This window comes from Zootoca vivipara, chromosome Z (genome assembly GCF_963506605.1).
Source record: "Zootoca vivipara chromosome Z, rZooViv1.1, whole genome shotgun sequence".
In the NCBI taxonomy this organism is placed as follows: domain Eukaryota; kingdom Metazoa; phylum Chordata; class Lepidosauria; order Squamata; family Lacertidae; genus Zootoca; species Zootoca vivipara.
Genome location: NC_083294.1, coordinates 4,155,408 through 4,171,817, shown reverse-complemented (window position 1 = coordinate 4,171,817; position 16,410 = coordinate 4,155,408). Strand labels below are relative to the sequence as shown.

Below are 16,410 nucleotides of genomic sequence, written 5' to 3'. Positions count from 1 at the left end.
CAGCTTCCCCAGTCCTGGTTTAATGGACAGTTAATCCATAAAAAATGGATTAATTATGCTGCTCAGTGGCAAAGAAAAGCACTCAACAGATGTGTGTAGTCTCCACCTATGGTACTGTACTTTGCTCCACATTTCCAGGTTGAACACTGGGATTAAACCAGTTCTGAGCTAGCCAGGCTGATGGACCCATGCCTTCCCTCCTTAGGTTCCTTAGGGGAAAAGCACCACACAAAAAGCTGCCCCAGCTTTAAATGTTTATTCAAAAGAGAGAGGCAGTGTTGATCTTGTGAAGGTTTACGAGTCCCCTAACATGGAGGAAATGAGTGTTGGACAAGGGGAGAAAGGATGAGTATGGCGAAAGGGAACTGGGCTGGAGAAGGGTCTATGATCATTTCAGGAAGGCGGCCCATTTGGGGTTGAGAGATGGTTTGAGGTAAAAAGGATAGGGGAAACCTCAGGCTCAGTGTGGGGCACAAATACAGGCATTTCCATCTGGCCCTGAAAACTCCCCCCAGCCTCACTGGCCTTCCCCACCTGGAAGGTGTCCCAGGACTCTCCATGTTTTGGAGTGCGTTGTCAATAATATCAATGATACACAGCTCTACTTCTCCTTTATATCTGTAGGTGAGACACTGGATATGCTGAAACATTATTTTGCCTTGGTATCAGGGGCACCAACTCACTGAGTTGGAAGGAACCCCAAACGGTATCTAGCCGAACCTCCTGCAATGCAAGAATCTCAACTAAAGAATCCCCAACAGATGGCCTGAGGGAGGAATGGTGGAACGCCCCATTCTCAGTTACAGAAATAATTCCAGGGACCCACACACTGCTGACTTCATTTGAATCCAGCACCTACAAAGTTAACTTCTTGAGAACCTGAAAGCCTGCATGCAGTTTGAAGACATTTTGGTTGGCCTTCTAATGGTATGGCCATAATGTGGATTTTGATTCTTTCCTGCACTTATTGGCCAACTAAGTTGACTTATTTGGGGTGTGTGGTTTTTTTGCGTGTAATGGAAATTATGTCTCTGATCTTGCCACACACCCTGAACTTTTGACAAGCAGTTTTTCAGAAAATAGGCACTTTCCCTGGTAAGCCAGGAGAACTACCGGTAGGAGAACAGAGACTTGCCAAGAGGCATATCAGACTCTTTTGTCAGCCTGTTATTCTAGCTGCAGTCATTAGGGGGCAGCAACTGCCAACTGAAAAGTACCACATTAACAAAAGGATAATTGATCCCTTATTCACCCCACCCCCAGCCTCTCTTAAAAAATAAGCAAGCAAGCAAACGAATAAACCAATAGGAACTGTGTATTTATTGTGTTAGAGCTGTAAATCTTGAAACCTCTGGCTTTCAGGACATAGAAAGATTGGGTAACTTTAGGGAAAGGCTATAGCTCGATGTTGTAGCACTTGCTTTGCACCCAGAAGGTCCCAGGTTCAATCCCTGCCACCTCCAGGTAAGGCTAGAAAGACTCTTGTGTGAAACTCATAGAATCATAGAGTTGGAAGAGACCACAAGGGCCATCCAGTCCAACCCCCTGCCAAGCAGGAAACACCATCAAAGTATTCCTGACAGATGGTTGTCAAGCCTCTGCTTAAAGACCTCCAAAGAAGGAGACTCCACCACACTCCTTGGTAGCAATTTCCACTGCTGAACAGCTCTTACTGTCAGGAAGTTCTTCCTAATGTTGAGGTGGAATCTTCTTTCTTGTAGTTTGAATCCATTGCTCCGTGTCCGCTTCTCTGGAGCAGCAGAAAACAACCTTTCTCCCTCCTCCATATGACATCATTTTATATATTTGAACATGGCTATCATAGCACCCCTTAACCTTCTCTTCTCCAGGCTAAACATACCCAGCTCCCTAAGCCGTTCCTCATAAGGCATCGTTTCCAGGCCTTTGACCATTTTGGTTGCCCTCTTCTGGACACGTTCCAGCTTATCAGTATCCTTTTTGAACTGTGGTGCCCCGAACTGGACACAGTACTCCAGGTGAGGTCTGACCAGAGCAGAATACAGTGGTACTATTACTTCCCTTGATCTAGATGCTATACTCCTATTGATGCAGCCCAGAATTGCATTGGCTTTTTTAGCTGCTGCATCACACTGCTGACTCATGTCAAGTTTGTGGTCTACCAAGACTCCTAGATCCTTTTCACATGTACTGCTCTCAAGCCAGGTGTCACCCATCCTGTATTTGTGCCTTTCATTTTTTTTTGCCCAAGTGTAGTACCTTACATTTCTCCTTGTTAAAATTCATCTTGTTTGCTTTGGCCCAGTTCTCTAATCTGTTAAGGTCATTTTGAAGTGTGATCCTGTCAAGGAACCATTTTGTTAGCACCAATGTGGTGAACCTTTAGCCCGCCAGACATTGATGAACTACAACTACCATCAGCCCCAGCAAGCAGAGCCAGCGACCAGGGATGATGGGATGATGGGAGTTGTAGTGCAGTAACATGAGGGGGTTCCCCATACCTGAGTTCAGGGATGTTCTTGGTGGATTTCATCATTTTATTAAGGGGTGCCCTTGTGGGGTTTTCTCTTGCTTGCTGTTCTTTGATCTCTTGACTACCTTGTCAGTCCTTGAGAGTGTTCCTGCCCTTTTAAGAGTTCTATGGAAGGATGTTTTCTTTTTCTGGGATAGGTGAGGCTTTTCCCAGAAGAGTGCTACACTCATGGAAGAAGTTACACCTAATGGCCTGGCTTCTTCCATGTCCATCATCAAAGGACAGCAGCTCTCTCAGGTTCTGGCCCTATGGATGGGATTTATACCTACTCCTCCATCTCTGTTCAGCTTTCCTTCAACTGACACCAACTCCTGACAAATCATTGAAAATCCACATGCAGGTTTAGTCCTTTGGTAACTCAGTTCATACACTAAATATTGGCTGATAATCAAGAGGAAGGAAAAGCAGACTTGCTTGCCTCTGGACAGATTGCATTGCTTTGAACTGGGATTTAATGTGACTTCAGGACTCAGCCAGAAAACCTCGTCGTCTTTCGAGTCCCTCGTGCAAAGCAAAACGCTTTCGTCTTGCGAGTTTTTTTGTTGCGTGAGGCATTCATCTTGCAAGTTGCCACTGTACTTGATCTGTCAATATTTTCATCTTCTGCCGTTCACGTTTTTGCGCCGTGGGGATCCATGCTTGAAAACCACGTTTTTGGGCCATGGTGTCACCAGGAAGCTGTGGATCCTTGATTTTTGTGGTGCAGACTGTGCCCCTGGGCATGATATGTGATTTGACAGCGAGTTCAGGGTGGCCCAATGCAAAAAGCGTGAGGATCCATGAGGATCCATGCTTCAAAACCACTTTTTTTCACCCTGCTGTCTCCAGGAACCCATGGATCCGTGATTTTTGTGGTGCAGGCTGTGCCCCTGGGCATGATATGTGACTTGACAGTAAGTAAGGTGTGGCCCCATGGAAAAAGCATGAGGATCCATGAGGATCTGTCCTTCAAAACTATGTTTTTGTGCCCTACTGTCGCCAGGAAGTCGTGGATCCATGATTCTTGTTGTGCAGGCTGTGGCCCTGGAAATGATATGTGATTTGACAGTGAGCTTGTGGTGGCCCAATGGAGAAATCATGAGGATCCGTGTTTTTCAACCACGTTTTTGCGCCATTGTGGCCGCACGAAGCAGTAGATGCGTGATTTTTTTGGTGGTGCCTACAGACTAAGACATGGTCTACAGTATCATGGTGTTGTTGTTTTTTATTTGAATGAAAAAATCATATGAATTCATGAGGATCCGTTTTAAATCATCTGGATCCGCGTTTTACCCTGTCCCCAAGTTTTCCCTTTTCTCCTGAGGAAGCCTATTCAGCATAAGGGAATGTCCCTTAATAAAAGGGAGAACTTGACAGCTATGACCTGGGTGGCCACCGCCGTGAAAACAGCCGTGTCTTCTGATCTTGCCATGTTCCTCTAAATCTCCCCCGCCGCCCCCTCCGGCAACACAGACGGCTCTCCCCCCAGTACCGGCTCTTTAGGCCGCCAATGCAGGAGCTGACCTCTGTTCGCCCCCGCCTCCTTGCCCCGTCGGTGGGTTTGGCTTCTCCGCCGCGCAGCCGAACTCTCCGGCAGTCTCGGGCCGATAATATAAGCGGGGGCGGGCCGAGTAGGGCATCGCGGGCAAGCTATAAAAGCGGCCTCCCACTTTGAAAATTGAGGTGCGCATTTCCTTCGCGTAAATACGGCAGGCCTAAGGCGACGTCTACCAAAAGAGTCTCCACCGCCGTTTCTGCGCATGCTCTACAAAGCCCGGGCACCACCGCCGTTTCTGCGCATGCTCTAGAGCCCGGGCAGCGCCATCGTCCTTTCTGCGCATGCTCCACAGCCCGCGTCGTTTCTGCGCATGCTCTACAGCCCGGGCAGCCCCACCGCCGTTTCTGCGCATGCTCCCCACCCCGGGCCTCCCCAATCAAGAGCAAGGGGCGCTCCCTCGCGTACATACGGCAAGTCTAAGGTGACGTCGGCCAAGAGAGTCACCACCGTCGTTTCTGCGCATGCTCTACAGCCCGGGCCGTCCGACCACCGTTTCTGCGCATGCTATACAGCACCACCGCCGTTTCTGCGCATACTCCCCATCCCGTGCCTCGCCAATCAAGAGCAAGGGGCGTTACGCACCCCCAACTTGCCAATCTCGCGACGGCGTCGGCTTGTCGCTGTTCCGCCCCCCTTCAGGCTAGGGAAAGCCGATTGGCGGACTATCTAGCGGGAGGCGGGACCTTTGTGACGAGCGCCCAATGGGGAGCGAGAGGCCGCTCGAGCCACCCAGAGCAGCAGCGCCATGGCGGAGAGCGACTGGGACACGGTGACGGTGCTGCGCAAGAAGGGGCCCAGCGCTGCCCAGGCCAAGTCAAAGCAGGTGAGCGGGCAGGCGGGGCGGAAGCCAACCCGCGCCACAACCGCCGTCGGCCCTCTCACGGGGCGTGCTGAAGGGGGCCGGGCCGCGACGCGCCCCTCATAAGCCCCTTTCCCTCCCGAGGCCACGCCTGCCGACGGCCCCCATTGGCTGGGGCAGTTTCCCGCCCAAAACGGCGGCCCGCAAGCCCCACCCTCTGGTGATAATATCAGACAGGACCCTGGTTGCAAAACAAAAACATAATAATAATAATAGTAATAATAATAGGAGTAGTAGTAATAGTAATAAAAGTAATAATAATAATAAATAATTTATTCTTTGTACCCGCCCATCTGGCCGCGTTTCCCTAGCCACTCTGGGCGGCTTCCAACCCAAGATTAAAATGCAATGGTCTGTTCAACATTAAAAGCTATTTTCTTTAGCTTTTAATATATTTATATTAAATTATATATTTTTATTTTTTATAATTATATTTCTTTTTATTTTAAATTATATTTAATATATTTACTATAATATATTAAACTAAACTAAACTGGGCTGCCTTCAGATGTTTTCCAAAAGTCTATTAAATACATTTAATTATTTATAATTATATTTATTTTTATATTAAATTATATTAAATATATTTAATACAATATATTAAACTAAACAGGGCTGCCTTCAGATGTCTTCGAAAAGTCTATTAAATGCCTAATTCATTCATTGAAAAGAAGAATTAATCCTCATTCTTTTTATGGCTCTTTCCCAGGCTGTCGTTGCGGCTCAGAGGAGAGGTGACGATGTGGAGACCTCTAAGAAATGTAAGTTCTTATACACGTAAACATGGGCATAGGCAGAAGGCTGAGGGGCGCAGCGTGGTGGCCCCAGGCTCCCGCTCCCGGCGTGAAGCTCCAGAGGCGCGCGGGGAGCATAAGCGGAGGAGCAGGAGCGCGGGGAGCGTAAGCGGAGGAGGCAGCCACAGGCGCGTGTTCCCCGCACGCTTCTGGAGCTTCGTGCCGGGAGCGGGAACCTGGGGCTGCCTCCTCGGAAGAGCTGGGAGGCGCGGAGGAGGCAGCCACAAGCTTGCGTTCCCTGCGCACCTCTGGAGCTTCGTGCCGGGAGCGGGAACCTGGGGCTGCCTCCTCGGAAGAGCTGGGAGGCGTGGAGGAGGCAGCCACAAGCTCGTGTTCCCTGCGTTCCCTGCGCACCTCTGGAGCTTCGCGGCGGGAGCCTGGGGCCGCCTCCTTGGAAGAGCTGGGAGGCGTGGAGGAGGCAGCCACAAGCTTGTGTTCCCTGCGCACCTCTGGAGCTTCGCGCCGGGAGTGGGAGCCTGGGGCCGCCTCCTCGGAAGAGCTGGGAGGCGCAGGCCACGTAGCCCCGCCCACATTCCCACTGTGGCCCCTCCCCTCCCGCCCTTGCCCCCCCCTAATTTTGATCCTGGGTATGCCTCTGCACGGATAAAGACAGAAATTATTATTATTCCTACCAGGGCCCTGTCTAAATAGAATGGATCAAATTTATTTCTGGAATTGATTGACTGCCCTATACCCTGGACAGGAAGTGATGTCGCTATGGATCTCCCCCCCCCCATGTATAAGATGTCCCCCTGATTTTTGACATGATTTTTTAGGGGGGAAACCTATTATACACAGAAAAATGCAGTGATTATTCATTTTTATTCCAACCAAGGCCTTGTCTAATATAATGTATTTTATTCTTTAATGTTTAACAGACCATTGTATTTTAATATTTTTTTGAAGTCACCCAGAGTGGCTGGGGAAACCCAGCCAGATGGGCGGGGTATAAATAATTTATTATTATTATTATTATTATTATTATTATTATTATTTATTGAATTGATTGACTGCCCTATACCCACAGGCCTCAGAGTGGGAGAAAGACACAGTGGGTTTTCTTTCCCGGGGAAGAGAGGGAGAGAGACTTCCTGCCCGGGCAGGAAGTAATGTCTTCCTACCCAGGCAGGAAGTGACGTCGCCGCGGATGTTGATGCCTCTAGGTGTCCCTCCTCACAGGGGCAGCGGGCCAGAACAAGCAGCACTCCATCACGAAGAACACGGCCAAGCTGGACCGCGAGACAGAGGAGCTCCACCATGACCGGGTGCCCCTCGAGGTGGGCAAAGTGATCCAGCAGGGGCGGCAGGGCAAGGGGCTCACCCAGAAGGACTTGGCAACGGTAAGGATGAGAAAACGAGAACTTCTTCTCCTCCTCCTCGTTGTTGTTGTTGTTGTTTTGAAAAAGGAATGTGCTTTTTTTAAAAAAAAAACCTTCTAAATCTAACAGATCTGTATTTTCTAAAAAACATCCATTCATTTAACCGACAGAGGCAAGATGCTTCATAATATAATTTAAAGTCTGGCAAGGCGAAGCCCTCTCTTTTAATATCTGTTCACAATTTAAATTTAATTCTAGGTTTCTTCCCCTGCCAGATATGTGCTTTGGGCCCTGTTTGGCCCCCGGTCATTCTGGCCCCAAAAACTCACCTGGGATGCCCCTCTTCTCTTTCAGAAAATCAACGAGAAGCCACAGGTCATTGCCGACTACGAATCGGGCAAGGCCATCCCCAACAACCAGGTGCTGGGCAAGATTGAGAGAGCCATCGGTAAGCAGGTTCGGGGTTCGGGGTTCGGGGGGCCGGGCTCCGGGCGTGCAGCTGACCCCCCCTCTTGTCTCCCGCCAGGCCTCAAGCTCCGTGGGAAGGACATCGGGAAACCTCTCGAAAAGGGCCCCAAGGCGCAGTGAGGACAAAGCCTCGAATTCGGGGGGGGTCTTCGAGGGGTCTCGGCCGGGCGCCCTGCAGCGCCCGGGGCCTCCCCCCACCCACCCACCCTGTTCTCTCCCTCCTGCTTCCCAGAGTTCGACTATGAATGGGTGGGGAAAGCCACGTCCCAACTGGCTGCCCATTTCCTCTTTAAAGCAAATAAAATGTTTTGCGCATCTCGAATCCGCAGCCTGTTTGTGCGCTACGACTCCCGGAATCCCTGGGGGGAGGGGCACCACACTGAAAGGGCCCATCGCGGTGCTCCTTGGGAGGGGAATAGGGGGTCTCCTGCTCACCGCACTCTTAGATGACAGCTCCCAGAATCCTTTGCGGGAGTGCTGTGTTAAAAGTGGACTACAGGGTGCCTTTGAAGCTTCAAACTACATCTCCCAGAATTTGGGGGACTAGAGAGTGCCTTAAAAGCTTCAAAGTACATCTCATAGAAACCTCCATGGGAATGCAGTGTTGAAAGGGGGCTAGAGGGCGCCTTAGAAGCTTCAAACTACATCTACCAGAATCCTTTGTGGGGATGCTGTGTTGAAAGGGGATTAGAGAGTACCTTAGAAACCTCAAACTACATCTCCCAGAATTCTTTGGGGGACTAGCGAGCACCTTTGAAGCCTCATCTACAATCCTTGGCGGAGATGCCGTGTTGAAAGGAGACTAGAGCGCCCCTTGGTAGCTTCAAACTACACCTCCCAGAATCCTTTGGGGGATGCCCACTCGATCAGGCGATCAAAGGAGACAAAAAAGGAGGAGACAGGTGCAAGGTGCGTCACCGAGATACGATGCCAAGCGCAGGCCGGGCGCCTGGTGGAACTTCCACCTGCCAGTGCTGACTGGGCGCCAAGCCCAGCCAGCTTTCCAAAGAGGAGCAGATGGAGAGAGAACCGCAATATAGCAGGAAAAACACTATATTTTTGGTGTGTGCGTGTATTTAGAATTTCAATTTTTCACCTCCATGTCTATGATTATACACACAAACCTATTCCTAGTAATAAATTGATGTTGTTGTTGTTTTAAAAAGAGCACCTAAAAAGCTTGGAAGGGGGGAATTAAATAATCATTAAAAACACACAATTCAACGTGGATACAAGCTGTATACAAAAACACAAACACAATTTAATAAACCGATTCAATGAATATGGAGCTCTTAAAACCACAATGGAAGAAGCCCCCAGAACAGCCAATCCTCATCGGGCATCACCGTTTCCCCGGTTGGACTTCTGCCTGCTGCCCTTGGGTGGCTTCACAGATGGATGGGGGTTCATTGCTTGGGCTCCGGCTTGCCTTGGCACCTCTTCTATGGATTTGGGTCTTGGCTGGTTGGACTCCCGCCGCTTTGTACTGCACCAATTGAACACCTGCCTTCCGCCAACCCACATTTTCTTTCCTCCATACCTGCTGAGCTGAGCTGAGTCTCCACCTCCGCTCCCTCCCACAGGGTTTCACCCATTGGACATCCACCTGCTTCTCTCCAACCCTCCCAGTTGGACTTCTGCCTGCTGTCCTTGGGCAACTTCCCAGCCTGGAGGAATTTCAGGTTCATGGCTTGGGCTTGGCCAGCAGCTCCCCAGCTCAAGCGCCTCCTCCGCTGATCTGGGACCGGTTGGATTCCTGACTCTTTGCACTGCACCAGTTGCACATCTACCTTCTGATTATTATTATTATTTAAACCCCGCCCATATGGCTGAGCTCCCCAGCTCAAGCGCCTCCTCCGCTGATCTGGGACCGGTTGGATTCCTGACTTTGCACTGCACCAGTTGCGCATTATTATTATTATTATTAAAACCCCGCCCGCCCATACGTCTGAGTTTCCCCAACCACTATACCGAACACCTGCTCTTTGCCCAGCTTCATCGCTCGCCTCACCTACCTACCTGTTGAACATCCGCCTGCTTCCCTCCCCAGCAATTTCCCAGCTGTGGCCCCTTTAAGGCGCACTTCTACTCAGTGGCCACGCGGTGGCGCTGCGAAGCTGGAAAGCTTCCGCCACTGCGGCGGCGCCTGAGCGAACAGGTGAGGCGACATCGGGCGCTTTGGGGCGCTTCAATTTTACCTGACCGCGCAGGGGGGGGGGAGTTGGAATAGACCATCTCCTTTTCCTCCCTGTCCGGTGGGGGGGCACCGATCGCCGTTTAAACGATTACCGGCGAGGGGGTGTCTCCGCCCTTCTTCTCGAGGTGGTTCCTGCCGCGGTGACGTAAGGCCCGCAGTTCCTACCCCACCCCACCCCCGCTACCCGCGCCTGATAGTTCGGCTCGGCCGCAGGCGGGCGGGAGGCAGATGAGACCATTTGCGGAGGGAGGGGGTGGGATGGTCCAATTGTAGGGGCAAAGGGGGGAGCAGTCTGGCCCATTTGTGTGGGGGGGTAGCCTGGTCCAATTTAGTGAGGGGCCTGCCTGGTCCAATTGTGGGGGACAGAGGGGGAGCAGCCTGATCCAATTGTGAGGGACAGAGGGGGAGCAGGGCGGTCCAATTGTAGGGGAGCAGCCTGGTCCATTTGTGGGGGACAGTGGGGGAGCAGCCTGGTCCAATTGTAGGAACAAAGGGGGAGCAGCCTGGTCCAATTGTAGGGGCAAAGGGGGAGCAGCCTGGTCCAACTGTAGGAAAGTAGCCTGGTCCATTTGTGGGGGACAGAGGGGGAGCAGCATGGTCCAATTGTAGGGGCAAAGGGGGAGCAGGGTGGTCCAATTGTAGGGGAGCAGCCTGGTCCAAATGTAGGAAAGCAGCCTGGTCCATTTCTGGGGGACAGAGGGGGAGCAGCATGGTCCAATTGTAGGGGCAAAGTGGGAGCAGCCTGGTCCAACTAACTGTAGGAAAGCAGCCTGGTCCATTTGTGGGGGACAGAGGGGGAGCAGCCTGGTCCAATTGTAGGGGCAAAGGGGGAGCAGCCTGGTCCAACTGTAGGAAAGTAGCCTGGTCCATTTGTGGGGGACAGAGGGGGAGCAGCCTGGTCCAATTGTAGGGGCAAAGGGGGAGCAGCCTGGTCCAACTGTAGGAAAGTAGCCTGGTCCATTTGTGGGGGACAGAGGGGGAGCAGCCTGGTCCAATTATAGGGGCAAAGGGGGATCACCTGGTCCAATTGTAGGGAAGCAGCCTGGTCCAATTGTGGGGGACAGAGGGGGAGCAGCCTGGTTCAGTTGTGGGGGCAAAGGGGGAACAGCCTGGTCCAATTGAAACTCGGAAAATTAGTATATTGTCAATAAGTGCATTTATAACTTACCATTTATTTATTTTTCATTTTTACAAAAAGATTTTTTTGGGGGGGAATTCCACAGGAATAAAACAAATAGAAATAAATAAACAAAAATAAACATCACTACAGTAATTACATTCCATTTTTAATTGACCTGCCTAATGACCAATAATGACAATGACAACAAATAAAGGCTTGACATATCTTGCTTTGCATGTCATGCATCTATCTCTTATATTGTTTTCACTTTTTAAGTTGCATTACTGGAAAAAATGCACTTTTCAATGATATTCTAATTTTCCGAGTTTGACCTGTAGGAGAGCAGCCTGGTCCAATTGTAGGGGGGTGGCTGCTTGGTCCAATTGTAGAGAACAGAAGGGGAGCAGCCTGCCCCCTCCCCCCCCCAGCCTCACGCTAACGATTGGTCATCTGACTCTTAGGCCCTTCCCGGCTTTAAATCCTAACTAACCTGGGCACATGCAGAGTGTGTTTGCCTCCCCCCCCCCACAGCTGATCCATGTCGCCCCCGTCTTCCATTGTCCTGTTTCGAAATCTAGGATCCTCGCCCGGCACCCCGGGGACCAGCATGGAGCACCGTCCCAATGCCCAGCGACGCCTGCCAGGCCAGGTAGGATGCAGAGAACTTGAATTTCAAGTGCAACCTTTATCTGCTAGCTATCAAGAGGCAGAGAGTTCCCCAGATTGCTAGAGATCACAAAGCAGGGAGTTCGCAGATTCCCAGAGAACCAGGAGCAGGGAATGTCCTATTTGGCACCGAGAGGCTTATCAAGACTGTTAGATTTCTAGATGCAGGGAGATCCCCAGATTTTGTCTGCCGCAGATCAAGAGGCAAGGAGTTCCCAGAGCTGCCTCTGAGATAGGAATAGCAGTCCCCCAAGAGCTTTCTGTTGGTCCTGGCTGCTAGGATCCTGGGAACCGTAGTTTCAGGCACTGAGCATCTTCATATAGGTGAAACTCGGAAAACTAGAATATTGTCAAAAAAGTGCCTTTATTTCAGTAATGCAACTTAAAAGGTGAAACCAATCTATGAGATAGATGCATGACATGCAAAGCAAGATATGTCAAGCCTTTATTTGTTGTCATTGTCATTATTTGTCGTTAGGTGGGTCAATTATAAATGGAATGTAATTAATGAAATGTCATAGTGATGTTTATTTCTTAAGGCACTTTTCAACGATATTCTGATTTTCCAAGTTTCACCTGTCTATTTGTTTCCATCCCGAAGGATTCGCACTGAGGACGGCACGACGAGGGGCCTGCCTCTTTGAAGATGACCCGCACCGACCCGCCGGATCTCCTGTCGTCAACGGTCTACCGCGACGTCCAAACGGCCTTACCCTTTGCCATGTCCGCCGCACCACAGCCCTTCCACAAACGCCACTGCCGCAGCTTCGACTTCCTAGAGTCGCTGGACGATGAGCCGCCGCCACCTGCCGCCTGCAAGCCGCCGCTGCCTCGTCGCGGGAGAGAGGCCCCCAGAGACCCAGACCCGGGGCGGCGGGCGCGCTCAAAAAGCGCCCCCCGCGCCCCACCAGCCTTCGCCCCGGCTGCTTCGCCACCGGCACGGCGCGGACGCAGCCTCGCCAACGAGCTGCACCCAGTCAAGCTTCAGCCGCAGCGCAGCCGCATCTCCCCCTTTTCTGGTGCCCATTATGGCGGCAACGCCCCACCGGCAGAGGCAAGGGCCCCACGCCGGCGCATGGACATCAAGCCTGACGAAGCGGCGCTGCGCCAGGCTGCCCACGCCCCGGGAAGGAGCGACTTGCCTCCCGCCCGAGGCTTGACCGTGCCCAGCGTCTGGCCCATGTCCCGCACACCGACCCCCAGTGACACCTACAGCGGGGAGCAACGGGTGCCGGGAGAACTCTACAACGCGGGTGAGAGTGGGTGCATTCCCTACCCGCAACCGACGCCCCTCAAGATCTTCTACGCCGATGCCTATGACGGAGGGTATGTGCCGCCTTATGGCGGCCCGTTTTATGCCGATGAGCCACCCCCCCAAACTGGCTTCCGCCCGATCCCAGCAAAGACCCTTTACGTTGACGCCCACAGTGGGACGTACCCCGTCCAGGAGGCGCCCGGGCGGACGTACTATGGCACCACCGAGCCACCGTTCTATGGTGAAGACCCCCGCGCCTTCTACGCCCAGGTGTCGGGGACGTACCCTCATCCGCACAGCACCCCTTACAATGGCTGGTACCCACCCGCCCGGACCGCGGCGCCCTACCAGACTTGGCAGGTATGTCGCTATCCGCCGGTGGCCCCCCGACCCGCCCTGTCCTCCTGGCAGGCCGGCACGCCACGCTTGGGAGCCGACACGCGCAGCTACTCCAAGTCGTGGGACAACATCCTGACGCCCCGCGGGCGCCCGGATCAGCCGCTTTGGCGTGGGCGCAGCTACGAGAACCTACTGGGGCACCGCGAGGCACTGCGGGCCCTCTCCCCAGATGCCAGGCGCCCCTCACCTGTGGTGGTGACGCTCTCCAGTTCGCCAAAACGCTACGCTGCTCTCTCGCTGTCAGAGAACTCGCTGCTGGAGAAGTCGCCGGCCGGTGATGGGCGTGCCGGCTGGTTCGTGACACCTGAGATCACCATAACCGACAACGACATCCGGGCCGATGGGCGCCGGGACGCGCCCGATACTTCGTCACGCCAACGCAGCCTAGAGCAGCTGGACGAGCTCATCACCGATCTGGTGATCGACTACAAGCCGCCACCGCCAGGTGGTGAAACAGGCGACTTCTCCGAGCAGCTCCGGCACCTGATCGGCGCCACCAAAGAGCCGGCAGCGGCACATGAGGCCAGTTCTCCGGACGTCAGCACTGATGAGGATGACGTCCTCATGTGCTCCAATGCCCGCTGTGGCCGCACGGAGGCCATGTTCCACGCCTGCCTCTACTTCAAGTCATGCCACAGCTGCCGCACCGTCTACTGCTCGCGCCACTGCCGGCGGCAAGACTGGGCCTCGCACAAGGAGCGCTGCGTCTTCGGACGGGCCGGCAGCGCCTGCCGAAACGTGCTGCGGTTTTGCCGCGAGGATGCTCCGGCGCATCGGGCTTTTTCCCGCGTGGCCCGGGTGGGCTTCCTCTCTCGCGGGCGCGGCGTCCTGTTCCTCGGTTTTCCCAGCCCTGGCTCGGCTGAGAACTTCCTCCGCTTCGGCCTGGAGAGCTTACTCCTGTCGCCGACGTACCTCTCGCTCCGGGAGCTCGGCGGCTACTCTGGCGACTTGGGCTCCTACGCCGGGGATTTGCGCCGTGCCGGGGAGGACTATGACCCCGGCGAATGCTTTGTGCTCAACGTCACCGTGGCGGTGGGCGGGAAAACACTGCCTGGCGAGCGTCCGGCGCCCGTAGTCCGCAAGCACGCCAAGGTAGCGCTGGCTTCGGCGGCGCCTGGCCTGCCGCACGCCAACGGCGACATGGAGACGCTGATCCTGACGCCGCCGCCGGGGACAGCCGACCTGGGGCAGGAGGGCGAGGCAGGACGGCGTGCCCGGGAGGTGTGCTTTGTCCACATCCAGCGGGAGCTCCGGGCCCGGGGCGTGGTGCTGCGACGCGAGTTCCCGCAGGTCTATGAGCGGCTTTGCGCCTTTGTGGAGGGTGGGCGGCGCTTCACCCCCACCACCATCTACCCAGTGGACAAGCGGACAGGCAAGCCATTCCTCTGCATGATCATGGCGGCATCCGAACCCCGGACCCTCGACTGGGTAGCCAGCCCCAACCTGCTGGACGACCTGATGTGAGCCACCTTCAAGTGGTGGGGAGTTGCAAGGGGGAGAAACTCCTCCTCCCAAACAGGCAAAAAACCCAGACCAGCGCTCTGTTCCTTTGGCTGTAGTTCATGCGACATCTCTTTGGTCAAGTGGCGGGCAGTTCCAATGGAAAGAACTCCCAAACGGACGAAAAACGGACATCCAAAATGGAAAACAGTTCGTTCCTTTTTCTGCTGGCTCCTTGCTCAAGTGGCAGGGAGTTCTGACGTGGAAAGAGATCCTCGGATCGACAATCGCCCCCAAAACGGATTCTGGCCTTTGAAATCTCTACCTGTTTTCAATTCCCCGGAAATCCCAGATTGATTGGTGAAGTTTTCTATTATTCTTTTGGTTTTTTGATATCACTGCAACCGAAGGGATTATTCAAACCCCCCCGGGTATAGGGTGGCATATCAATTAAAAAAAAAAGAATAATCATATTTTAAAAACAGTGGCGCATGGACAGAGCAAAAAACCGCCAAAAGGGACCTTTATGGATATTGTATTTTAATATTCTGTTGGAAGCCGCCCAGAGCGGCTGGGGAAACCCAACCAGATGGGTGGGGTATTATTATTATTATTATTATTATTATTATTATTATTATTATTATTTTGGAAGCTGCCCAGATTGGCTGGGAAAACCTAGCCAGATGAGCGGGGTAGTAGTAGTAGTAGTAATAATAATAATAATGATAATAATTCTGTCGGAAGCCGCCCAGAGTAGCTGGGGAAACCCAGCCAGATGGCTGGGGTATAAATAATAAATTATTATTATTATTTCCTCCAGGAATGCCAAATCTGATCCACATGTTTTATCAGATGATGACTATGATCAATACGATTGGTGAAGTTTTGTATTATTATTATTATTATTGCACTTTTTAAGGCTTTCAAAACTGAGGAAGATAGAGAACTGTACAATGGGCCCATTGAATGTTGTATTTTAAAAAAGAGATTTTGTTATTTGACAATTTTGGAAAACGATGGATCTTATTTTTGATTTGATCATTGATATTATTGTTTGATTGATTGATTGATATTGATATTATTATTTCATTTATCAACTGTAAAATGGGTGCATCAGACGAATGAAATGTATGCCAAACCCCATCAAAAGGTTATTTTTTCCTTTGAGGGTGGAACGGTTTGTAAATGGTGCGGAACAAACGAATGCATGTTCTATTTATTTCCTTAAAGAGAGAGAAATATATATACTTGCCAAATTATGTAAAGGTATTTTATGCCGGAGAGAAAAAGAAGCATGTATATGTACGTTTATATGGAAAGGTATAAAAATGGGGAGGGGGGAGAAAATATTTCCCTGGAATAAATATGAAATGGAACTCAAACCCACAACATTGTCAGCCTCCGTTTGATGTTCCCTTTGCTTGGGGACTCTGCACATACTCAGAGGACCCCATTTCCCTTTCCAGCCCTTTCGATGATTTCTGTTTCTTTTGTCCAACTGAGACAAATTGCCCCCCAAAAGGACAATAAATTATTATTATTATTATTATTATTATTATTATTATTATTATTATTATTATCCAGCCCATCTGGCAGCAGTTTTTGATCATCCCAAAGGAAAACGAGCAGCGATCACTTGCTCCTGGAATTCCTTCGCTGGGCCTTCATCTGTGCGCCTGCCATAGGATTCACACAGAATTGATTTCTATTCAAGTTTTTAATGTGGGGGTATATAAATTCAATTAATATATTGGATTTAATAATTCAATATAATTTAATATATATAATTATATTTATTTAATTATTTAATTATAATTCTATTTAATCATTTTAATTATATAAAA

General features: G+C 51.4%; 2 protein-coding genes across 4 annotated transcripts; both read left to right on the top strand.

Moving 5' to 3' along the window:
• The first annotated feature begins 4,740 nt into the window (after positions 1-4,740).
• On the top strand, positions 4,741-7,804 carry EDF1 (endothelial differentiation related factor 1). Its single transcript, XM_035113716.2, has 5 exons — positions 4,741-4,872; positions 5,618-5,669; positions 6,882-7,042; positions 7,376-7,469; positions 7,548-7,804. The coding sequence occupies exons 1-5, from the start codon at positions 4,795-4,797 to the stop codon at positions 7,607-7,609; spliced, it is 447 nt and encodes a 148-aa protein (XP_034969607.1). The 5' UTR covers positions 4,741-4,794; the 3' UTR covers positions 7,610-7,804.
• Positions 7,805-9,322: 1,518 nt separating this feature from the next.
• AJM1 (apical junction component 1 homolog) lies at positions 9,323-16,237 on the top strand. 3 transcript variants are annotated; one of them, XM_060270213.1, is made up of 3 exons: positions 9,323-9,647; positions 11,385-11,455; positions 12,074-16,237. In XM_060270213.1, the coding sequence occupies exon 3, from the start codon at positions 12,119-12,121 to the stop codon at positions 14,588-14,590; it is 2,472 nt and encodes an 823-aa protein (XP_060126196.1). In that variant the 5' UTR covers positions 9,323-9,647; positions 11,385-11,455; positions 12,074-12,118; the 3' UTR covers positions 14,591-16,237. The 3 variants fall into 3 exon arrangements, with proteins under 3 accessions (XP_060126196.1, XP_060126195.1, XP_034969556.1); XM_060270212.1 differs by having other exon boundaries at positions 9,323-9,831; XM_035113665.2 differs by lacking the exon at positions 9,323-9,647 and having other exon boundaries at positions 10,747-11,455.
• Positions 16,238-16,410: the final 173 nt, after the last annotated feature.

What these genes read in the sequence shown, in the direction of transcription:
- EDF1 (XM_035113716.2), top strand. Translation starts at nt 4,795, where the DNA reads ATGGCGGAGAGCGACTGGGACACGGTGACGGTGCTGCGCAAGAAGGGG. An exon ending in TGTGGAGACCTCTAAGAAAT is followed by an intron (nt 5,670 to 6,881) that starts GTAAGTTCTTAT and finishes CCCTCCTCACAG; the next exon opens with GGGCAGCGGGCCAGAACAAG. An exon ending in CCCAGAAGGACTTGGCAACG is followed by an intron (nt 7,043 to 7,375) that starts GTAAGGATGAGA and finishes CTTCTCTTTCAG; the next exon opens with AAAATCAACGAGAAGCCACA.
- AJM1 (XM_060270213.1), top strand. Translation starts at nt 12,119, where the DNA reads ATGACCCGCACCGACCCGCCGGATCTCCTGTCGTCAACGGTCTACCGC.